The sequence below is a fragment of the Enhydra lutris genome, unplaced genomic scaffold (assembly GCF_002288905.1).
Source record: "Enhydra lutris kenyoni isolate GAN:26980312 unplaced genomic scaffold, ASM228890v2 scaffoldscaffold25, whole genome shotgun sequence".
Classification (NCBI taxonomy): domain Eukaryota; kingdom Metazoa; phylum Chordata; class Mammalia; order Carnivora; family Mustelidae; genus Enhydra; species Enhydra lutris.
Window position 1 is genome coordinate 21666466 of NW_019154109.1, and position 25757 is coordinate 21692222.

The following is a 25757-nucleotide window of genomic DNA, read 5'->3' on the forward strand; positions in this document are numbered from 1 at the left end:
ATAGAATAGGCCTGGCACTGTAGGAGTTTATTAAACACAGACCAGAAACAGGAATTTGATTACAGTTTTATATTTTAACATTGTTGTTTCTGTGCCTAGAAGTCCTAACAAAAGGAAAAACAAAAAGCTTTATTGGAGACTTTACGGACTCTCTACTCCCAATTGTAATTTTTGTGGCTTGACCCCCCCACCTCACACTCACAGGCGACATTACCTCTTCTCCCAAGTGGTCCGCTCCGTAGTTGTAGAGCTCCCCCACGTAATGCCTTCGAACCACATCTTCACTAACTTGAAGGTGATGAGCCAAATCCACAGCTAGCACTGGCCAGTCTTGGTCTTTCCCAAAAGGAGTGGTCGGTGCCTCTTCTGAGGACTCTCGGTCTTTCGCGACCGAGTGCTGGGCCTGGACGGCCGCGCTAACGACTTTCAGTAAGAACTTGCCAATGGAGAAGGACAGCACCGTCACTACTCATCATTAAAAGAGGTCTAAATCACAGTAATGGGCTTTCCTGTCAATGAGGGTGGCTTTTCCATTGAAATTAATTATCAAAAAGGAAAATACAGTTGAAAGGAAAATTAGCTTTCAATAATAAATGTCATCCTTTAAGGCCAGCTAAATTTTTGATTTACTATTTTCTTCTGAGAGACAGAAATAAAATCCAATTAACTATAATTTACCTGTTGTCGTACAGAAATAAAATTTGGATCCATTTCCCCACTAGGTAATAACTGAATCGAAGTTAGGTCTTTGAAGAATGCATTTTTCCCCTAAAGAGAAAGAAAAGACCAAGAAAACAGGTAAGTATGGATTATTTTTTTTAAAGATTTTATTTATTTATTTGACACAGAGAGAGAGAGATCACAAGTAGGCAGAGAGGCAGGCAGAGAGAGAGGAAGGGAAGCAGGCTCCCTGTGGAGCAGAGAGCCAGATGTGGGGCTCGATCCCAGGACCCTGGGATCATGACCTGAGCCGAAGGCAGAGGCTTTAACCCACTGAGCCACCCAGGCACCCTGTAAGTATGGATTATTAAGGGCAGGACAAAAGGGCAGTCCTCTAATCAGGAACTCACGATGGATTCTTCTCCTTGAATAGTTAACATCTTGGAATTTTATTCATTTAACTTTTTTTTTTTAAGGTTTTATTTATTTATTTGACAGAGATCACAAGTAGGCAGAGAGGCAGGCAGAGAGAGGAAGGGAAGCAGGCTCCCTGCTGAGCAGAGAGCCCGATGCGGGGCTCGATCCCAGGACCCTGAGATCATGACCTGAGCTGAAGGCAGAGGCTTTAACCCACTGAGCCACCCAGGCGCCCCCATTTAACTTCATCAGCAGCGCTCCAGTATGTGCTGGGCAGCCTTTGAGGCATGATCCCCTCCTCCTGGTACACATGCCCTGCGTCACCCCCTTCCCTTGAGAGGACAGAAGGACCACAGCTCCTGCCCTGGGTGCTCCTAGGCTCTGTCACAGGCCCTGAGGGAAGCCAGCTGCCGGGGCGGGACCTGCGTTTCGGGGAAGTGCGTGTGGCGAGAACAGCCTCCCCGAGATCATGTAAGCGTCCAAGGGGACCCCCGTGCCTCCCCGGTGTGGGCTGCCATGGGACGGCAGCCCTGGCCGAAACCCGAACTGCAGACTCACGAGAGACTCTGCGCCAAAGGCACCTGAGTAAGGCAGGACCCGAACTCCCAACCCATAAAATGTTTTCAGCCACTAAATTTTGAGGGAATTTGTTATGCGGTCCTAGATAACTAAGACCCAGTGTGTACTCCGCACCCGCCTGAGAACAACTTGTTCAACTGTTTAAAGACCGTTTACAGGAACAGATGTGTATCTGTGGAGCCAAAGCAGAACCGCAGAAGCTCTTGCAAGGACACGGAGTAGAGAGCGAAGAGCCTCGGGCCCAGGAGGCTGGAGGGGCCCCGGCTCTTGTGCCCAGCACTTCCCCCCAGGCCGTCCGGGTTTACGGACGACCCCACTGTCCCACGCTGCCGGGTTTTCCCCGGCAGTCACCCCGGGCTTTCTAGACCAGCCATCGTGGTCTTTCTAATGGGCTTTCTAGACCAGCCATCGTGGGCTGTAGGTCAGCTGGTGTGAGCGCCAGTCAGGTGAAGCTCCTCACCCCGTCGTGAGGGCAGACTGGACATCCCTGACAGCGAGTTTTTCCACAGGGGACGCCTGGGGGGCTCAGTCAGTTGGGCGTCTGCCTTCCGCTCAGGTCATGATCCCAGGGTCCTGGGCTTGAGCCCTGCGTCGGGCTCCCTGCTCAGCGGGGGTCTGCATCCCCCCCACCCTCCGCCCCGCCCAATCTCCCCTGCTCCGTCTCAAACAAACAAAATCTTTAAAAAAAGAAAAAGTCTCTGCACATACTCACCTACAAGTCTGTTACTCTGTAGCCTCCCCCCAGGGGTCTGTTACCAGAGGGTCTGCTGCACAGCGGGGCCTGGGGAGGGGGCGTGTCCGCACACCCGTGACACCGTCTAGTACTTACTACGCGACACACACCGCGGAGCCCCTCGCGGGCAGCGCATCACTTCCCCGCACGGCGCCCGTGAGGTCGGTCCGACGCGGCACTTGCGAACGAGCCCGCGGAGGCTCGGGACACCCCAGACCCGCGCTGGCGAACGGCAGGGCAGGCTCCTGACTTCCCAGCCGAACCGCACGGCCTTTCTGCAGGACAGGCCCAGGCGGGCTCGGGCGCCGCAGCACCGCATGGGTTGCGACGGACGGCCCCGCCGCGCCTGTCCAATTCCGGATGTGCTCTCGTTTCACAAACTCCCTTTTTGAGGGGAGGACTGAGCTAGGCCCTTCATTTCGGTTTTTCTTAAAAAAAAAAATAAATAAATAAACTAGGGTCTAGCGATGGAGAGGAATGGACAGATGTGATTTAAGGAAGAATAGATGAGAACGACTTACAGTCCGGGTGGGGCTTGAAGGGAAGCGAGCTAGAGAAGTTCAAGGTTCCCCACCTGCGCCCGCACACAAGTGAGCGCCGACTCCACTGGGGGTTAGGTCAAGGGTAGGGGCCTGGGGGAGGAAGTGTGTTACACAGGAGGCGTCCGAAGTCACACAGCCCATCCGAAGAGAGCCAGTCGATAGAAATACACACTTCAGGGGCGCCTGGGTGGCTCAGTCGGTTGAGCGTCTGACTCTTGGTTTTGGCTCAGGTCCTGATCTCAGGGTGGTGAGATCGGGCCCTGTGTCAGGTTCTGTGGTCAGAGCAGTCTGCCTGAACATTCTCTCACGTCTCCCTCTGCCCTTCCTACTCGTGCTCATGCTCGCTCTCCTCTCTCTCAAGTAAATAAATCTTTAAAAAAAGAAGAAAGAAATACACGCTTCAAATTCAGGGGACAGATCGGGCCTGGAGACACCCACGAGGGAGAAAATGGGTCTATCCGAAAATGTGCAGAATGGGAAGGGCTGACAGCTGACAGGGCAAGACTCTGGACCCAGAAGAGTCAAGGGAAGCCAGAATTACAGGCATCCTGGTGGAGGGCAGCGAGCAGGGAGCCCCCGGCGAGTAACCCCACACGCGTCCTAGGAAGACGGTCCTCCCTATGGCCCTGCCCACGCCTGCTAAGCCCTCGGCTCCGAGCCGGCTCTCAAGGCCTCCGAGATCCTCACCTTACTATCGAAGAGTGACAGCGGCTTCACAGTCTTCAGAGAAAACCTCATGACGGCGTAGAGGACGGAGCAGAGGACGGAGTGATGCTCCACCAGCGGGTAGTGGACGTGCTTCTGCTCCAGCGCCAGCTCCACGATGGAGATTGGTCCCTCGACCATGAGCCACGCGTCCTCTGTGTCCAGGACAGGCGCCTGCATCTCGTCCCGGCTGACGTCGGCCTGCGTGTTTGGAGAACAGAGAAACGCGGGCAGAATCGGAGAAATAAGAGCTTGCAAATAAATATCTTAACGCACTTACAAGGGGGCAAGTGCAAACCCCTTTTCTCCCCAGACCCCAAAATTACAACAAAAAATCAAATCTAATTCTTTGTAAGAAACCATGATTTGGGGGATTTATGTCAAAACTTAAAAATGAAGAAAGGAAAAAAACCTCTTTCTAGAGCCTTTTTTAAAAATTATTTTTAATTTTTAAAATTTTTATATTTTTATTAACATATAATGTATTATTTGCCCCAGGAGTACAGGTCTGTCAATCATCAGGCTTACACATTTCACAGCATCTAGAGTCTTTTTTTTTTTTTTTAAAGATTTTATTTATTTATTTGACAGGCAGAGATCACAAGTAGGCAGAGAGGCAGGCAGAGAGAGAGAGGAGGAAGCAGGCTCCCTGCTGAGCAGAGAGCCTGATGCGGGGCTCGATCCCAGAACACTGGGATCATGACCTGAGCCGAAGGCAGAGGCTTAACCCACTGAGCCACCCAGGTGCCCCTAGAGTCCTTTTTTAAGTTCAGCGATTTAAAAAACATTTGCTATCTCAGAGAGAATTCAGAAGGAAAATGCACCTCTTTTACCTCCATTAAAGTCTGAAGAAGATCCAAGCAGGAGCCAAGGAAGGAGGTCATTGCTGTGTCACTCATCCCCACATCCTGTCGGTAAAAAGGAACACGATTAGCACCTGCAGCAGAACTGCCACAGTTCCCACCAGAAAAACCACAAACACAGCGCAGCACACCTATGCAGAGGACTCTCAGCACTGGACATACAAGAATTTGAAAGTCTAGGCATTGGCACATTTTCTTTCTTGAGATTCACTGTATTTTAAAATCAGGCTTTCCAAAAGACAGTACCCACACAGACTTTCCACAAGCCGGTGTTCCCCGTGTGCTGTGAAGACGCGGCACCACTGGTTGCCACAGGTCATGGCTCCGCTGCCTGAGGACCAGCTCGCTAAGGCGCCAGACAGGCGGTCAGGGGTCAGGGTACGTGCTGAGACGCCACACAGCAGCCAAGCTGAGGAGAAGTCCTCAGAAAACAGCCCGCTCTGGCTGCAGAGCGTCCTTCAGGGACGGAGCTGAACCTTCTGAACAAAGCCAGCATCCCCAAGCGCGGGAACTAAATACCACACTCGGGCTGTGGGCGACAGGTCGCTCCCGTTGGCCCTCACCAGCTTTTTGAAACCCACAACCAATAAATCCCTCACATCCTAAGTAATTCATCCTTGCATTATTCACTCTGTGTGTGTGTGTGTGTGTGTGTGTGTGTGTGTGTGTGTGTATACACACATAACAGTCCCAGCCACTCTCAGGAGCACAGCAGAACTTTCCCCCGGTGGGGTTGTCCGGACTATGGGCCTAGCACGGCTGGATTCACGTGTCCCGGGATTGCCCAAGGTGTCTGTAGTAAGAGTATTTCGAAGTTCTGAGCAGAAGTTAGCACTCCTCCTCACCGGCCTCAAACAGAAGCCCAGAAGCCGTGGGCTGGAATCGTACTGAAGACCGTTTGTGCGATGGTTATTACAGAAAGTAGCTAAAATTCCCTCATGAATCTGCTTCCATAGGACACTGGGTGTTGATGTTAATAAATTTCTAGTTGGAAGGTATCTGACAACCTAGAGAGGTAAATTAAAAGTGGCCACAATTCATGGCCAGTTTCCTTAACATCGTATTATCTTCCCACGTTTCTCATTCCCTGAGAGGCCATCAGAATGGGAAAAGACCAAATCCAGCCCTGCGGTGAATACGGTGCTACGTAAGGCGCAGGACGGACAGCTCGGCATCTGGTGAACAGAGTCACTTACCCTTCGACATAGCCTGTCCTTTGGTGATTTTCCAACCTAAGAACGGGACACAAAATACTATATTCATTTAACAATTTAAATAAGAAGGCATTACTATGGTATAAGAAGTAAAAGTAAGAAAATTTTAAAAACTCAGCTATAAATAAATGTTGGTTCTACTCATTTGTAACAGAATGCAGTTAACTTTGTGGTGGAACTTAAAATGTTTTATGAAAAATATACCCTTGGGCTCACAAATAATCCTTACCAAAAATAAACATTTTTCAATTATTATCATCATCTTAAACCTGTATTATTTTAGTTTTATTCAGATACTTGGATTAATAATGAAATAGCCACCACAGTGTGAATATTTTTGTGAATAAAGATTTTGAGAAAAACAGAACAAAAATAAATAAATAAATAATTTTGAATTAAAAAAAAAAAAACCCTCTAAAAAAACCATATTTTTAGTAAGGCAAATAACTGTTGCCTTAAAACCCAAAACCAAACTCAAGGTTATGAATAAAGAGCAGTTTGTTGATAAAGATACACAATCATTTTAAATGGTCAAAAAGAAGGAAAAACAATGCAGTGCAGACAGAAGTTCTAGTCCTAGCTCAGAAAACTGGTTGATTTTCTCAATTCAATAAGTACTTGATGAACTCTACTGCACACTTATCCCGACTCTTCGGGAACATGACTTGACAAGAATTCCCAGGAGGCAGCACACGGATCAGGGATCCCAACACCAATGACTCTGCCTCGTTGCCTCTCACTGAGATCTCTGCGCCGGCCCTCAAACCACCACGCTCGGCCCCTCCCAATCCCACATGTTTCACCGTTGCCAGAATCATCTTTTGAAACACAAATCTGAACATATCATTCCTCTGCTTAAAACTGCCCCAGCATCTTCAAGATAAAGTAACAGCTACCACCTTCTGAGCCCTCGCCCTACGGGCCAGACCCTATGCTAGGCAGTTTACACAGAGGGTTAGAAAATCCCAGACCCACAGCCCACGCAGGAAAGACTTCATGCCTGGTTTCCACTCCTTCCCCCGGTGCGTGCTTCCAGCGCCCGAAACTCCTCCCAGCTCTAGTCAAACACGGATTCTGCAGGAATACGTTTCCGTCTCACCCCTGCTCCCTGCTCACTCCTCCTCCACAACTCAGCCCAGAAGCCTTCCCTTGACCTGGTTATTTCCTTCCTCTTCTCAGTCCCCAAAGCACCCTGTACACCTTTGAGACTGGGAGTCCCTGGAGGGCAGGGGCTGGGACTTTGAAATCTGTAAGCACAGCACCTAGCACAGCCCTTGGTACACAAGAGATACTTGTAGTTAAGTATTTATCGAATGAATCATCAAAACTCTCTACCTCCTAATTCAGCCCTGTTTAAATTCAAGTCCGGGTTGTGAGAGTCCTGTGTGGCCGTTGATGTACGAACACTACAAAACCCCACAGTGACAGACACGTGAAAGGCTTCGCGCTACTGCTCTCCCAGAAGTCCCCAGCCAGAGGTGGAAGGGAACAGAGCAGTACCAGAAAGGCCAAAAGGAACGAGCTGGAAAACAAACACTGAAGCAGGCCAGGAAGGTGAGCACGTGGGGAACATCAGGTTGAACTAGAAAACTGTTACCAGGAACAGCCAAGAAAGCATTTGTAGTGGAGCTGTGGCCCCAAGTGGGTCTGAATGTCACGCTCACGGCTGAATGTCTGTCCGTGTACGTCTGCAAGAACGTGCTGTCCTTACATGCTGTCCCTCTCCTGACATCCACTCACCTGATGCCAGGTGAAGCTATACTCTTGCCAGGCCTGGGGACACATTGCTCAGGGCCCTGGGTGCCCAGCTGGGGGGCGGCGGCTAGTCTCCGCCCGCTGAGTCCTGTCCCCTGAGCACTGTTTGTTCCTAAAACTACTTTGGCTGGTTGTAATAGGTAATCATGTATTTCTGTCACTTAATTAAGTAACTGATAAAATATGAGTGAGGAAAAAAAGGGGGTGGATATACGAATACCAGGTTGAGTGCTTTAAAAAGCTGTGCAGAGTAGCCGACTCCCGGCTCTACTGGAAAAGATGCAGAGGAAGCGACTACAAAGAAGAGGGCGTAAATTTTAAAATCTGAATATTTTGCACTCAGACTGCATCACCACTTTAAAAAGAAAAGGAATTTAGAAATCACGCAAGGCAAGAGGGGTGAATTTTCTGTAGGAAAACCAAAGCAGGGAGGCAGTCGACCCCAAAGAAAATACCTTGTCCTACATCCAAAGAGGGATGAGTTAACTATACATTTGTACATTTTAATTTAAAACAAGGTACAAATCTTTTCCTCAGTCAAGCACAAGTCTCACTCTCTTTGGTTAAGAGGCTTTTAAAGGAAAGTACTCTCAAGGATCTGGGAGGTTCTTTTCCAGGTCCTCAAAATGCCAGTACTGGGCATTACAGTTAACGGAGCATTAGTAAAATGTAATCTCAAATAAAAAATAGTCTAACAAGGCCCAATGTAAATAAACTTTCTAATATCAATCAATTAAGGAAAGAAACAAGTATATGAAATTTAAAGTTACCTTACCTTATCCATCAAGTACGTAGCAGCAGAAAACCTTTTCACCAAGAATGTATTCCACATCATGAGAGCAATGCCTAGAGAGTGAGTAAAGTAGTAAGTAGAAGGTTTATCTGTTTTTTCTTTTATCATGCTTAACAAATTACTGTCTTCCTTAAGCTTATAAAGCTATATGGGCTATTTATTTAGATATCATTTCTGACATCTCACATTACAATATTTGTAAAAGTAAGAAAAACCTTTATCCTCAATGATAATCAGAACTGAGCTGTGTAAGAGGGTATCCAAATGGCCACTAAGTGTAAGAAAAGATCCATATCTTTAGTTATGAGATACACATTAAAATCACAGATATCAACCAACCAACACAAGGGTTTTTTTTTTTTTAATGACCGAACCAAGTGTTGGGGAAGATAAAGAAACCACTGGAACACTCATAGATTGCTGGGGGCGCATCAGAAAGTGGCAAAACCGCTTGGAAAACTGGCCATTTCTGCTAAAGCTAACTGTGTGTCCACCCTACGACCCAGCAATGCCACTGCATAAACACAAAGATGTGTATCAGAGTGTCGAGAATAGCTTTATTCAAAACAGCCAAGAAAGAGAAACAGCTCAATGTCCAAAAGTCATTTTTTTTTTCACATGTAACCACCAAATAAAGTGACATATGAGGAAGTATTAAAAAATAAAACACAAAAGCAACCACACAAGAAATCTGGGCTATATACTTCCATATTCAATAAACCATGGCATCAAAATTTCTGAAACTGTTGTGAATTAGGTTCAGCATGCCATCTCCCCTGCGGTCATTATCCGCAGGCGGCTGCTTCCGTAACTGGGGCTGAGGGCCTCAGGGGCTGTGGACAAGCCAGGAGACCCACTGGACAAACAGCTAAGTTCTTAAATACAAGCCTGAAGTTAGCAGTGACTTAATTTTATCAATTAAGGGTAGAATTCTCTAGAGACCCTATTTTCCAAATGAGTCACTTTCCATCTTCTTTTTCCTCCCAGGAAGAAGGTAAGATGTAAGAGATGAAAAAAATTTTCATGTTTTCTTCACAGAAAATGAGACATTTTAGAATTTCTCCAATTGGATATCATACCACCTGCGAGGAGGCAGTATGGTGAGGAATAAGGAGTTTCCCTAAAATTCATCACATGGACACCAAGTTGATGCCTCCCTCTTACGTGGCTCAACACCTAGTTTCACCACTTAGTAAAATAACTAGCCTCGTGCCGAGCCCTCCATTACTTCTTCCAGGGAAACCCACTAATTTAGTGGAACCAGTAGCCTGTTTATAATTTTTCCACCACAATTTGTGACATTTTGTCAAGGAGACATCGGCAGTCCCCATGTTACAGCAGCCAATGGAGAACAGTCACATTTATTAAAAGAAGCACGGCGGTGGGGGCCGCCTGGGTGGCTCAGGTGGTTAAGCGTCTGCCTCTGGTTTGGGTCATGTTCCCAGGGTCTGGGGATCAAGCCCCGCATCGGGCTCCCTGCTCAGCAGGAAGCCTGCTTCTCCCTCTCCCACTCCCCCTGTTTATATTCCCTCCCTCGCTCTCTGTCAAATAAATAAATAACATCACACACAAAAAAAAGAAACACAAAGCAATTTGTACCATATGATAGCCTTAGGCTCTTGGCTACCTAACTTTTTCATTAGCAACTTCAGCCCTTTCTGAGAAGTCCATCCCTCTTTTCTTATCTACCTGTGATCTAAAAAGAAAATCAGTGTTTTATGTCTAATATTCTCCTTACTTCTCCCCCGTTATCCCCTCCCAAACAGCATTTTCCTAAGCAGTTCAAAGACCAGGACTTCGCCCATCATGATACACAAACACGTACACAGTCACGTGTTAGGTAGGAGGCAGAGCCATCAAATAAAAAATGAACAGAATGTGAACTTAATGATCCCTGCCTCTTTTGAATCCACCAGTTACGTTTTTAATGCTTATTTACTTACCATTCTGAACATGCGCATTAAGAATGTGCTTCAAGTGTTCTATTGACCTAACAAAAAAACGTGCTTCCTTACATACAGGGAGGAAAAAAGAGAGAGAGGAAAAAAAAGAGAGGTATCATTTAACAGATGTTTCAAACACCAATGGTAACTTCTTAAATTTCTACATAAAGCTACCCAAGAATGTGGTGATAAGAACACAGATGTATTAGGTAAAAGAAAATTTTTCATAGGACAGTGTCAATGGTCTCGCTTAAATTCACGTTACCTACATGATGATGGATACCAGGTCATATATGCTGACATCTGGAATCAATATTCACTATGGCCTGGACATGACAGCAGTATTTTCTCTAATAAATACTTGAATTTCACACAGAGGTGGGTTTACTTCTTTGCAAATATCATTCTTCATTATTCAACAATTATTTATTAAGGCATTACTATGCACCAGAGACACTGTAATGAACAAAGAGACCCAAATCCTTGCTCTCACTGAGGTTACATTCAAGCAAGCAAGCTAAATATGGTAAGTAAATTATACAGCTGGTTAGTGATAACATGCCAACGAGGAAAACTAAAGCAGTGAAGGGAAACATGTCTGCAATTCAATTCCTTCTAATCGAGGTCTGACATATTAACACTCATATGCAGCATGTAAAACTGATGACATTACCCAGATCTTGGCTAAATAATATTATAGCTACAAACACTAAACTTATCACCTTTGATAACACATACTAGTGTTAGTGATTTCCCACAAATAATTTCAATTGTCTTGATCCTGATGAAGCTCATGTATAAAATGGTAGAACTGGGGTAGGGATTGGATGGGGAAAGGAGAATTATTTAATAAGAAAAAAAAAAAACAAGAAAAATGGTCATTTATTTGAAATGTAAACAATTTAAATAGACCATGATAGCACTAGTCAAGATGTCAGGCACTACGCATGCATTTTCTCTAGAAATTGCAACACCCCTTCAAGATAGCTACAGTCCTCATTTACTTTCAGTAAAAAAATCAAGAACAAAGGGTTGAGAAATGTTCCCAGAGATCATACAGCTGGTGACTAGGGGCAATGAGGCTCGACCTCAGCTGTGTCCCAAGCCGCCTTCAGTTTATAATGAATGATGTAAAACAGAATTTTCTCCTTATGTATCACTGTTAGAGCTGAATCTGGAATTAATCTATTCAGATTTTTACAAACTATTATGTCCTTATTATAATTGTAACATTCCTTTTTCCTGTAGGAAAAATTTTCCATTGAAGGAGAGAGCCCAAACACAATGGCCACTCAGATCATAGAGCAGGCCACTGAAGAGGGTGACTTAGGGACCATCAACAGGGTCCCCTGTGCTAAAATCACTTTTTGGTCAAGATTTAATTGATCAAGGGCCATTCCTTTGTTTAAAGCACTTTTTAAAAAAACCTTTTAATATGTAAGTGATTACGTATTAAAGACAACACTTTTGGGGGAGGAAGAGTATCATTAATTCATGTATTAGTGTGCGTTAGTTCATCAGTGAGATTTTTTTCTTCAAAAGTGCAACCTGACATAAGGACCATAAAATATTTGGCTTGGAGAGGGATAATTTACCAGGGCACTGACTAGGGAGACCTGAGGGACGGACTTATTGGCAAAGGGCAATACCCATCCTATGTTTTCACATCTTACTTAATCCAGGCATCAATCCTGAAGGATTGGCACCTTCATTAAAAAAAAGGTAGAGGGAGAAACAAACAGGTTCAGAGATTCAGTGACTGGCCCAAACCCAGACACTTGTCAGAAATTCAGCTGGGACCCAAATCCAGCCCCTCAGCTCAGGGCCAATCCTGCTTCCCGACTATGGTTGTTCTGCGAGAGAAAGTGGCAGAAAACGATGCCCCAGCAGAGAGCTAAAAGGGCAGTTAGGCTAACCCTGGACTAGGGTCAGCCTTGTACATAGTGCGGCTTTCTCGGTGTTCCGGAGACGAACATAAGAGAAGTGATGGACAAACGCAGGGATATCTAAACAAGCAGACACTAGGTCAGCGTCCGGATCTTCACCCTGGCTTTATCAGGATGACTACGATATTACAAAGTTTCTAGTAAGTTCGTGCCGTCTCATACAGGAATTCAAAAGGAAATAAAAAATATACGTATCACAACCTAACTAGGAGCGGGGGCAAAACACGCCAGCTCTAAACACAAAGAAACCTAGGTGGAAATCCTGGCCCGGAACGACTCAGCAGTGTGCCCTGGGGCATGGAACCGAACTTCTCTGGGCCTGGTTTCTCTTCTCCAGAGGGGGGTACTGACAATGTCCACATGTCACAGGTTCTCTGTGAGGACTGAGAGATAATGCATGAAAAAAGACCTAGCACCGCTCCTAGTACAGCGGCATCCCAAGCGGGAAAAGTCCAGTGTTTACAGTACGTCACTGACCTAAACAGTCCCACATATGTACAGCATGAGCACAACGACAGAATTAACAGGAAAGAAGTGGCGAGAACCTTACCTCTGGGTCTTTATTCCACTGAACGACGTACTCCCAACAGCAGTGGGCGTGCAGCACGTCCAGCTCAAGGCTGCATGGAAACTGCTTATAGGCTAAATGCAACAAGTCTGAAAGCCACAAGAGAGGACAGATTTATTATTCTTTCCTTAACAAAGACTCAGCCACATCCCCTCCACTCTGGGCCACATATTTCTTCATATTTATGGATTACCTGGTATGGCTCCTAGGGTCATCTCCACCTCTGATGCTTCAAGTAAACCTCTGTTAATGCCTTCTTTGGGTTCATCTGGGTTTTCTGCATCTCTTTCCTTACTAGCCAGTTTTAGTACTTCAGGGCTGAATTCCTGTTTAAATATCCACTTGGCTACACTGTCTGCAATGCCACCTATAATGTGGAGATAAGAAAATGAAAATTCACAGTGTTCAGCAAAGACGGCAAGGCCAAGTGCAATATCTGATGGCTAAGGGCATCTCTATGCTCTAATATATATATTATATATATAATTATATAATAACCTAATATATATATATACTCCAATATATATTAAACATAAATGCATACACTTGTCTGTATACCATGTAGCTTCTATGTCCACAAATTCAAAATATACTTCACCAGACACAGAGGAAGGGATGAATAAATCTTCAAAACATTATCATTTTTTTAAAAGATTTTATTTATTTATTTGACAGACAGAGATCACAAGTAGGCAGAGAGGAGGCAGAGAGAGAGGGGGAAGCAGGTTCCCCGCTGAGCAGACAGCCTGATGCGGGGCTCGATCCCAGCACCCTGGGATCATGACCCGAGCTGAAGGCAGAGGCTTTAACCCACTCAGACACCCAGGTGCCCCTATCATTTTTTTTTTTTAAAGATTTTATTTATTTATCAGAGAGAGAGAGGGAGAGAGAGTGAGCACAGGCAGACAGAGTGGCAGGCAGAGGCAGAGGGAGAAGCAGGCTCCCTGCCAAGCAAGGAGCCCGATGTGGGACTCGATCCCAGGATGCTGGGATCATGACCTGAGCCAAAGGCAGCTGCTTAACCAACTGAGCCACCCAGGCATCCCCTATCATTTTTTTTTAAAGAAGGTTTTATTTGAGAGAGAGAGAGAGAGAGAGAGATGGAGAGAGAACACAAGCAGGGGGAAGGGCAAAGGGAGAAGCAGATGCCCCACTGAGCAGGGAACCCAACAAGTGGCTCGATCCCAGAACCCTGGGATGACCTGACCCGAAGGCAGACACTTAACTGACTAAGCCCCCAGGTGCCTTTAAACCACTTTCATTTATATACAAGTGAAACAGACTGATTAGCATGATACCTGTTTAGGCAACATGTTACTTTTAATAGCCAAATAACTTGCCTACATGGAGTACTTATAGGCAAAAATTAGTTACCTCTAAGAAACATGATGTTTTCCCATGTTTCAGTCACTGACATAGGCCAAAAAATTCTACATGGAAACTGGAAAACACTCAAGACAAAGAGTCCTGTTTCTTACCTAAAACAAATGATACATTGTTCTCTAATTACCAAAACTTCTTCTTCCCAGTTTGATCAAATATAAACCTTTCCACAAAAAAAAGAAAGCTTCACAGTAAAATCACACTTATCGGTGATAATAAAGGACAGCAATGTGCTGGGTATTCCAATTTCTCATGTTTGACTTCCAGGTCATTTGGTAGTTTCCATTCCAAAATCAAGCCCTTGCTCACACTGCTCAGGTTAATATCACAAAGACGGTCCTACCCTATCAGCAGGTGGCAGCAAGGAGTGTAGAGTTTACAACTTAAACTTTTTTGCAAGCCTTTTTTTAAAAAAACAACTTATTTAAACTTAAAAAAAAAGGGGGGGGTTTCCATTTGCATTTGCATGGAGTGTCTCTTCTCATCCCTTCACTTTCAGCCTGTGTGTGTCCAGTGTCGAGGTGGCATATATATGGGTTTTGTTTTTTTTACTCATCCAGCCACCTTTTGTCTTTTGATTGGAGAATTTAGCACATTTATAATTAAAGTAATTCCTGGTAGATGTTGCTTGTTGCCATGTTGTTCTCTGTCTGCTTTAATAGTTCCTCTGTTCCTTTATTCTTTTCTTGCTCTCTTCCTCCGTGGTTTGATAACTTACTTTGGTGGTTTGCTTATAGCCCTTTCTCTTTATCTTTTGTGTATTTATTACAGGTTTTTGCTTTGTGATTACCACATGCTTAGAAATAACAACTTATCTATTGTTACAATATCTGTAACTGTCTGATTGGGCGAGTTCTACTGCCCTGTCTTTGGGTTCACTGATCCTTTCTTCTGCTTCACCTAGTCTGCGGCTGAAACCCTCTAGCATATACTGAGTTCGGTTATTGTATTCTTCAGCTCTGTGATGTCTACTTATTTTCCATCTCCTTGAAGTTATCACTGTATTCATCCATTCTTCTCCCCACTTTGGTTAGCAATTTTATGACTATAACTTTGGACTTTTTATCAGGTAAATGACTTCTCGCCATTTGATTAAGGTTTCTCCCCACCCTGAAGTTTTATCCTGTTCTTGCACTTGGAACATATTTCTCTATTTCTTCCTTTTGCATGAGTCTTTGTGTTGGTTTCTACACAGTAGATGGAACGACCTCTTCCAGTCTTAAAGGAATGGCCTTGCTCAATCGTGTCTCAGTTCTTGATTGTCTCTCAAACCTCTGTGCTTAGCCAAGCAGCCTAGTAGATATTTAACAGTTCACAGTAGCTGAGGATGTGCCAAGACCAGCCAGTGTCCCAAAAGAGAGGATCTTCACACCTACATTCAGGCTGACTAAAAGCCAGAACCTCAAGCATCAGATTTTTTGGTTTTTTTTTAACTTATTTACTTGAGAGTGAGAGAGAGCACACGAGCACAAGTGAGAAGGGCAGGGGGAGAGGGAGAGAGAATCTCAAGCAGACTCTACACTGAGCACAGAGCCCAAAGTGGGGCTCAATCTTATGATCCTGAGATCACAACCTGAGCTGAAACCAAGGGTCAGATGCTGAACCAACTGCACTGCCAGGTACCCTGTCAGGCATTAGCTTTTAAAAGTAAGCAAATATATACAGTCCTGTGGGACTACAAGCATAAGCTCCATTGGCCACCAGAGTCAGGCGATCTGGAGGGGTCCCCTGTGTGGCAGTCACAAAACCAGAACTCCAAACAAGTGTATAAGCTCCTTCTGGGTTATGCTGGCAAACCGGGACAAGGCAGACGGCAAGCGTCAGGACGGCACCCACAGTCTATGTTCCTTAAGAGCAGCTGTGGAGGCCACTAATTGTGTGCCAAAGCTAAGGCCTTGCCTCTCAGGCTGAAGTTTACAAATCTTATAAAGGATAAGAAGACAGGTTAACTAAATCGAAATCTATAAACACATGGGTATTTACAAATCCAGGAATACTGACATTCCAGGATCAAATGCCTGATAGAGCTGCTGGTAAAAAGAGAGTACACCAAGACAACTAAAAATTTACAATGCTTCTGGTCCTGCAGGATGTAAGCACAAGAACCCAATGGCTCTAGAATAGTAGAAAGTGATAAATCACAAAAGAGGTATAAGGTCCTGTGGAAATCAGGAGGAAGAGAGAAAATTGGTAGCTAGTAGACCATGAGCAGTTTCTTAGAGGAGTAAGCATTTGAGCAGGGTCTTGAAAGAGGACTAAGTACAATTTAGAATCCAGATTGGGACAGGTCGGGAGAGGGAAGGGGACAGGCTCAGACCCAGGGCTGGGGAATCACACAGATGCTTCATTTGAGCCACAATCAGCAAGCAAGAAATGGAAAAACGGGTTAGATTCAAACCCAAGGTTCTTAGAGAACCAGTTTCTATTTGTTCCAGAAGTTCTTGAATTTCTTAAGTCTCAGAATCTCCTTAAACTCTTAAAAATTACTGACAATCCCAAACCTTAGCTTATGGGTTATATTGATTCAAATTCCTGGTCTTAGAAATTAAAATTGAGAAAATTCTAAAATACTTTTATTAATTCATTTTTAAATATAAGTAATAAACCTATTACATGTTAATAACATTTTATGAAAATATAGTTCCCAAAGCAAGAAAAGACATTTTGGGAGAGGAGCAACACTACAACCTTTGCAAAGCCTCTTCCACTGTCTAGCTTACATCTGGATTCTCCGATCAGCTTCTGCACGCCATCTATTAGGATCTGTTGCTCTGGCTGAAGTGCAGGAGGAAAAGCCAGCCTCACAGAGACATGAAGTTGGAAAAGGGTGGGCTCTCGAGGTCCTCTGAGCACTCTTGAGAACTGTGGTTAATTCTCTAAGGCAGGGGAAGGAATGGGGATTCCTGAGCAGGGAACTGACCGAATCAGACTTTGAGGAGATTAACTGAGAAGAAATACATGGCAGGTTATTTTTAATTTTTTAAATCTAAATGTACTTGTCTTTCCCTATCCTTGCAATCATTTCTATAAAAAGCCCCAGAAACGTCCACACCATAAACACACAGATCTGTAGGTGCAATGTCCCATCAACCCCAGCTTACCTTTTCCCCCTTCCAGTAACTTTTTGACAGACAGCCTCGGGAGTGGCTCAGCCTGCAGCGACGACACTTCGGAGGCTGGCGTGTTTGCTTTGCTGTGAAGCAGAGTCTGAAGGATGAGGCAGTCCTCCAGCTGTTTCAGCAGGAGCTTCCAGTATTCCATGTCAAGAGAAAGGGCCTCCCAGGAATCGGTGAGGGCCTCAGAATCAGCACCCGACACTGTTTGGGAAAACTAACAAAAAAAATGCCCTGGTGATACTCTGGCAAAGACTCTGGATCAGCACGCACTTGAATGAGCTTTGAACCTGAAAGCTGATGACAGGATACGTCACGAAGCAACACGCAGATGCTGGCTCACGAGTATTACCACTTGGCTGGATGGAACATGAGTGACAGGAGGAGACTGGAGACTCGGGGGCAACAGTGACAGAGTCTAGACATTCACAGTAAGACCCCCGGGAAAGCCCTTGATTCATGCAATGGGCACTAACGAGTTCGCAGGGCCATACCCAACAAAGTCCATGGTCTTTTCTGTTAGTACCAGGATAGTGCTCACTCTTCAGAGGGCACTCTCCGACACACAATATGAGTCTCAAATTCCTTCTCTCTCCATTATCATAAACATCTTAGGCCAGTAACATTAAATTTAGCGTATGAACTACTGAGACTGACAATGTTAAGTGAATCGCTACAGGCCTATTTAACTGACTCATCCAACTAAATCAACGTTCCCCAGAAAAAATTTGATCTACCATGAGATATAAGAGATGTTTGTTTTTTTAAAAAAATAAATCTGAGTCTTTAAAAAGACAAGGAAAAAACCACAAAGCAAAAGGTCAATAGGAAACTTTTATTCAAGTCATTCAACACCCCATGCCAAAACAACTTCTGTTTATAAAAAGGGGGAGGGTAATAAATACAATTGTAGAACTCCAGAGCTATAACGAACCTCAGACATAACGCAGTCTAACCCTGACCTCCTTTAGATGAAGAACCTGAAGCAGGAGACTCATGTTTAAGGGACTCATCACACATCACCAGCTGCTGGCCGAGAGCCAGACCTCTGCCCTCTGATTGCCATACTTTTCCCCTCAAGGTGAAAGTACGAGGTGACGGCAAAATTCAGTATGCATGTCATCTGAACAAACAAGTTAAGGGCAGCACCCCTCCCTCCCAGAAAGACAAATGAGAATCTGCTGGACACATATTTCAAACTCTAGATGTTCCATAACATCAAAGACACTGTAGTCCAGACAGGGACAAGCAGCCCCTAAGCAGACTGGACAGGCAGAGATCCAACCTTTCCAAGACCAGGTACACCCCCCACCCGCCGACTTACTTTTTTCTCAGTCATACTGTTTGAGATCTGTGCAGCAATGGAATGCCCAACGTGTGCAGACAACAGAGCAGCTCCGTTGTTCTCAGACTGAATACAAGCCGTGCGCATCTGCTGCCACCATGGGGACACAGACTGGGAATCCCAGGTCTCATCGATGGCCACTATGGGCAAAAAGAGAAAGTTAAAAGAAAGCCTGAGCTTGTTGATTCTTTCTGTTCGACCTTTAACATTAAACATAATGTTGAAAATGAATTCCCCTGTGATAGATTGGTAAATTTCTGAATCAGAAATTAAATCCATGGGGCCCCTGGGTGGCTCAGTGGGTTAAGCATCTGCTTTCAGCTCAGGTCATTTCCAAGAGCAGCAGCGTCTCAAGGCCCATGCAACTGCAGCAGCCCCCAGCCTTTTACCTTTCATCTTGCTCAGAAGGGACAGCATCGTATGGAGACAGCACACAGACTGCGGTTTATCCAAAATATCTTTTTCCTTAGAAAGCCACACACTCAGGAGCAGAGACTGAAATCAAATTTAAATAATTTTCAGTAATAAAAAAACCAAAATGTGGCACTTTTCAAGAGAGCATAGACGTGTATACGAGTGATTCAGTCCTTCAGGGTGAGAAATGAGGGGCTGCTCATTACATCGCCTCTCATGAGAGACACAACAAGGTACCCTGTCCACTGAAGAGATTCTTCGTATCTGTCAGATCTGTAACTTTCACCGTTTCCGTCTCTTCTTTGGGTTAATTAAGCTCCACTTTCCAGGCTGAGCCTTGATTAGGGAGCAAAGTACCAGAAAGGTTACTACTACCGAGTTAGCGTAGATCTCCGTAGACTGGCAAGAAGGCGCTCAGCTGCCAGGAGGAAAGGAAGGACGCGGAGCTGTGGACCTCACCCCACACTGGCCACAAGGTACTGTGAACTTGGCAGTGCTGAACAGATAAGTAAAGCTATCGGATTCTAGTTTTTAAATCACTAATAAGTCAAGAGAAACAGATTTTATAAGCAAAAACATTTAAGTCAACATAAGTGACTTTTAAGATGCCTACGAACCAGCCTATCTACTTAGAACTGAAATATTTTAAGATGTACAAAATTTGCACACAGATAATTCTGGGATAATGAGAAGTTCAATGGCATGGCACCGCACCTGTCAGTACTGGTGTTTGCGAAAGGCCTGGGTTAGCGTTAACTCTGCGGGACCTTCACGTTGAAGTCAAAAACAAACGCTTGAAAATAAAAGGTTGACTACCAGTTTAAATATAGTAGTATAAATACTTTTCAAAAGTGAAGAAGAGTAGGAAGTTGAAGTCATGTGTGAAGGAAACTGGGAGAACAACCAAAGGGCCAGGAGACGGAAGTACTTGCCGGGCATCACCCTGTCCAATTCCGACAATCCCGTGGCAGGCACGGTCTCCCAGATTTTACAAATGATGAAAAGAAGTAATTTACCCAGCACCATAGAGCTAGTGAGTCAGGACTGAAGTCTCAACCAAGATCTGCCTGATCCTAATATGCGTGTTTTTTTCTCTTTAAAAAACTGTACATGTGTGTAGACTGTACATATAATTTGTACAAACAATACACACACATGCTTTTAAAAGGAGTTTATTTCTCCCTTTTCTTTTTAACCCTCTTACCTCTCTCCCTATGTCAGCCTCCTTTCTACCTCATCCTATCCAGAAACCTATTTTTTTTTCTACAACCACGTATGTGCTTTCATATTTGCCTGCACATTCCTAAGAGAATGACAACGCTAGCAACAACAAAGGCTGGTGGCTACCGAGGGCAGACTAGGCGCCAAGCCTCTGGCAGCTTCCTAAGTGCAGCTATACAGACAGCATTATGGAGCGACATGGGGCTTTTATAAAACTGGGCTCATGTTATACCATGTGCTTTCCACCTGCCACACAAACACCCTGTATAGTCCACCAAGTTTTGACTGACTCTATCCACTTATCAAGGCTATTCCCTCTACCTCACACAACATTGCTACTTACAGGCAGGCTACAGAAATGAGTTGCCTGGATAGGCAACAAAGACACTCCAGAATCAACTGGAAATTACTCTCAGTGTTTTGGGCACATATGTGCTATGAAAGCAAGCCAAAAGGAAATGAGGGGGAGCAGGAGGACTTATCTTTTGGGCTCACTCTGATTAATTTTAGGCAAAAAATATATGCCCAGGGGTATTTTACCAGCACTCCAGGTTTCTAAACACACTTATGGGTTTAGTGTCTTTCAAAGCTTGATTCATCTTTCCAGCAGCAACAAAGTTTCAAAATGCTCAAAAAGATGGACAACCCAAAGAGTTAGACGAATTGAATGCCATGGCCTGAATTCCCCGTCATACTATGAACTCTTTTATTTTTCTCTCCAACTAACCATTCCCCCCATCACCACCCTTATTTAGCAAATTCTAAAACAAAAAACCCTGTTCTATTTAACTTTCCTTCTATCTCTCTCTAGGTCAGCCCTGTTCTAACTCTCATGCAGCAAGGTAATCTTTGCTTATAACCCAGCGGGTATTCCTCTTGTTTTTTATTAACTTTAAAAATCCAATCAGTTATGTTTTAGTTAGCATGTAAAAAGTCAGAATGCAATACAGACTGCCACGGGAACTATAGGAACAAGATGACATAATTTAGAATCACTCATAAGCAATAGATTTTTTTAATTTTTAGGAAAAATTAAGGTAAAAGGAGAAAAATAATCAAAGAGGAGAATACAGAGCTAAGATACCACATATACACATAGACACACATAACAGAAAGAAAAGTATACTGAAGATAACAATCTCTACAACTAGTAAATACAAAATATCCTTTCAATACATCACAGCAAAGAATGTCACATATTATTCATAATGTGGATATTCATATTATAAATGTAAACTATGTTGTTTCACATATAAATGTCACATACTGACATATTACCAGATGGTATCTGAGTATTAGATTTTTATTAAGAGAAACCTTGAGAGGAAAGTTGGTTAATTCCTCTTTTCTAAGTCGAGCAGTATCTAAGACTTGGTAAAAACCTGTACCTAACAATGAGAGAGAAAAATCCCACGGGTTCTGGGTAGAAGCGTCTAATGCCTAATGAACTTTACTTTTTGCTAAGTATCCTCCTCCTGTAATATTAACATCCCAGATGTTTTAATCCTTCCCTCAGCAGAAATGCTGGCAGATAGAACATGAAGAAGCCATCTGTTAGTCCTGTCTCTACTTAAAAGAAACTTACTTTGTCAGTTTTTTGAATGAGCCTTATTTTCTAGTCTTTCCTAAAAATTAGGTCTGTTTTAGTATACAGAATTAAAACTTGATAAAATTCCAGTGAGAGTAATTACAGTTTTAAACATTAAATTATAGTTTTAAACATTTAAACATCTAAAAAAACTATCAGGCTGTTGTCGTGAATTATGCTAATGTAGTAAAATACTGACTAAATCAAGTGTAAGTTTTATAGAAAAATTGGTAGGCATTATACATTAGAAGTATTTCCAAATTTAACAATACACACAACCTAAAAAAAAATAGACACAAACACACAAAACCTAGATTATAAGTAGCAAATTTCTTTATAAACATAATTCCAATAAAATTACCATATAAAATAGTTCAGGAAAAAAGAGTTAGCATTTCAAATGCCTTTATAACACCAATAATATATTTTATATATTTTGTTGAAAGACCTAACACCTTTTATTCATGACTTTTAGATGCCTAACTCCTAAAAGTCTATCACTCTTTTAATGTAATACAATAGACATTTATTCTTTTTTTAAAAAAAAATGTAAGTTAGTAACTTAGAAAAATGTCACTTGTTAGTATTTTGGCCCTGGCACTAACTGCTTCGGGAATGAGCAGGCTGTAAGCAAGATGCACACTTACTACACGGGTACACGAAACCCCTGCACTTGATCTTCCTAAGGCCAGGAGGCTTATTCACAGGCTGAAAGTGTTAGCTATTTCCTCTGATCAATGTGACCACAATGACCAAGCAGACTTTTTTACAAGCCGGTCTTATTGTACATTCAATTTCTTACTTTAATTCTTGGGCTTTGTTTTTTGGGGTTTTTTGAAGAAGTTTCCCCTCCCTTCCCATTCGTAACTATTAATTACACACTTTCAGTGAAAATGCCTTATTTCTCTGTACTCGATGGTAGGATTTTAAAAATTTACATGACTGCTTGAAAGCATTCAGCTATTGAAAGAATATTTTAAAAATCTAACTATAAAATACTCATCTGAGGAAAACAAAGGAAAAGCAACCAATCATTTGGAATAAGTGAAATACAGTCTCTCAGAGTTAGATGATTTTTAAAAAGAACTTAAAATTACAACCTATTTTATAAGTTCTATAGCACAATAATAAATATACTTATAGACCACAGCTTTATGGATTTAAAATAGTCAGATTTTCTAGAGAACACTTTATTACATTATGATATATTCATATTTACAATAAAGTTCATTAATTTCAGTTTGGGTGGCCAACACCATAAACATAGTAAAGCACATCTTCATCCCCCAAAGTTCCCTTGTGCTTCCTGTGCGCAATCTCCAATGCCCACCTTCATCCTCTAGCAAACACCCTCTGCTCTGTCACTCTATTTCATATAATTAAAATCATACAGTAGGCAGTCTTGTTTCTGGATCTTTCCACTTAGTATAATGCTTTTGAGATTCATTTCTTTATTTATTACACAGTTGTACTGTGTATCTCTTCTTAACTTTTTTCCCACTGTATGGACGTACCATAACTTACCACTTATCAGCCGGTGGATATCTGGGTTGTTTGTACTTTGGACTATTCTGAATAAAGATGCTGCTAACATTTTATTTCAAATCTATATGAACATATGTTTTCATTCCTCTTAGATAAATACCTAGGAGTGAGACTGCTGGATTTTATGGTAAATTGCTGTTCAACAGTATAAGAAACTTTTGGACAGTTTTCCAAAGTTGTTGTATTTGTTGGCATTTCCACTAGCCACGCTGAGAGTTCTGATTGTTCCACATCTTCATCAACACTTAGTGCCATCAGTCATCTTCGTTTCGGTCATCCTCTTGCGAAAGAGACTCCTGTGGTTTTATCTGGCATTTCCCCAACAGTAAAAGATGCTGACCACTTTTCACGTGAGCATTTGCCACGGGTAAGTATATTTTTTGGTGACGTGACAGTTCAGATCTTCCACTTTCCTTATTGTATTCTTTGTCGTCTTATTGAGTCGTATGAATTCTTTCTTAATGTGGATTCAATTCATTTATCAAATATAAGTTTTAAAAGGAAGGTTTGCCTTTCAGTTTCTTAACAGTTCTAAAACACAGAAGTTCTGAATTTTGATGAAGTGCAATTGATCAATATGTTTTTCTGTTCGCACTTTCTGTGCCCTACGAAATCTTTGCCCGAACCAAGCTTTCTCCTTATTTTCTTCTGTAAGTTCTGTAGTCTTATGACTTATATTTATTTTCCATTTTGAGTTAATCTTTATATATGGCTTGAGGTAAGATCTGAGGTTCATTTTCTTCTAATGTTTCTTGAACTCCGGATTTAATGCAGACATTTTGATGCTGATTAAACACAATTTAAAAATAAGAAGTATTCTGTACTCATCTTATTTAAGCATCTCAAATTTGGATAATACTTATCCGCTCTCTTTTTAAATTTTTACTTTAAAATAGTTATAGATTCACTAGGGGGAAAAAAAATAAAGCACAACGAAATCCCATGCACCCTTCCCATAGCCTCCCCTCATGGTAGCATCTTACACAATATCATAACCAAGAAGTTAACATTGGCAAAATCCAAAGCTTATTCAAATTTCACCAATAATGCATACACCCATATGTGTGTACATGCAATTCTATCAAATGTGTAGCTTTTCAAAAACATCACCATGGTCAAGCACTCAACTATACGTCAGCAAGAGACTCCTCTGTGTGGACCTTTTTCAGCCACACCCATCCCTCCCCGCACTCATCCCTCACCCCTCGCCAACACTAACCTCTTCTCTATCTCTGTAACGGTGTTATTTCATGACCGCTACACAAAAATGGAACCATGCAAGCACATGTCTTTCCAAGATGGGCATTTTTCCACTCAGCGTATTTTCCTTGTGGTTCATTCAAGTTATTATGTGAATCAACAGTTTAGTCTTATTGTTGAGGAAAAGGTAAAGAAGTACGCGGTAAAGAACTACCAGTTTTTTTAACCATTCATCTACCAAACGACATTTGTGTAGTTTGCAGTTTTGGGCTATTACAAATAAAGCCACTCATGAACATCCGCGTACAACCAACCTATGCATACCTTTAACCGCCTTACTTCCTGACATACACACTGCAAAGTAACAGAGAATGGAATCTGTTTTTAAAGGATATAAATGTTCAGTTAAAACCATACATGAACACAGTCAACAAGCTCCTAAAGGAGATTGCCCAGATCATGGCCAATATGTACGACGTTAGTGAGGATGTGGAAGAGAGTTTATGTTTGCATGTGAGGGGTTAAAGAGGAGAGAGGACGGCAAGGTCACCCCTCCCCACCACACCCTGCATCCTGTGCCCAAGGGCAAACATTCAGAGTTGTCATTTTCTACTGAATGATTCTTGTGTTTTCTATTTGTTATAGCACAGAGACTAAAACCTAACCTATACTCAAAGTTTGGGAATGTTTGATTTTAATTCTGTACTGCTCCAAAGGAAGTTGATTTTGTTCTCTAAGATTTTTTTACTTCTAATATGATCAATTTCACTGATGACCACAATCCACTATAAATGCATGCATACCTGTCAGATTCAAAATTTATTTTAGGCCAACCATGGAATACGCCTGCTACCATTTACAGGGAATTAGAAAAATAAAATAATATTACTCAATTAAATATGGTGATTATAAATTTCTTTGACCACTGTTGAAAGGTTTTCATCTATGTTCTATGATATGCTTTGGACGATGGTTAAAAAAAAAAAAAAAAAAAGGACTGACCCTTCTGGATGACATGAGCAGGGAAGAGAAGGGTGCGATAAGAAGGTGGCTTACCAACAACAGCTGAGGGCTCAGTCCAGCTGACTCCAGAGTGTGACACATGTCCTCGGTAGAGCTTTCTCCATGCAAACACTTCCAAAAAAAGAAACTGCCTAGTAAAACAAAAGCAAAACGCATTAACCAATGGCTACTTACCATTTGGACTAACATTCTTCCTAAATTGCAATC

The 25757-nt window shown here is 42.9% G+C and overlaps 1 protein-coding gene across 2 annotated transcripts in view; it reads right to left on the bottom strand.

Moving 5' to 3' along the window:
• The window catches only part of LOC111151041 (RAB3 GTPase activating non-catalytic protein subunit 2), a 93039-nt gene that overhangs the window by 4477 nt on the left and 62805 nt on the right, over positions 1–25757 (bottom strand). Inside the window, exons 21-33 of one of the 2 annotated variants that reach the window (XM_022508759.1) lie at positions 25584–25681; positions 18949–19054; positions 18539–18699; positions 17203–17431; positions 12912–13085; positions 12701–12807; positions 10205–10271; positions 8244–8314; positions 5696–5731; positions 4470–4544; positions 3619–3837; positions 679–768; positions 215–436 (exon numbers count right to left, since the gene is read on the bottom strand). In XM_022508759.1, coding sequence (XP_022364467.1) covers positions 215–436; positions 679–768; positions 3619–3837; positions 4470–4544; positions 5696–5731; positions 8244–8314; positions 10205–10271; positions 12701–12807; positions 12912–13085; positions 17203–17431; positions 18539–18699; positions 18949–19054; positions 25584–25681 — 1655 coding nt within the window. Of the gene's footprint in view, positions 1–214; positions 526–678; positions 769–3618; positions 3838–4469; positions 4545–5695; positions 5732–8243; positions 8315–10204; positions 10272–12700; positions 12808–12911; positions 13086–17202; positions 17432–18538; positions 18700–18948; positions 19055–25583; positions 25682–25757 lie in introns of those variants that run through there. The other variant, XM_022508760.1, reaches the window with a different exon arrangement.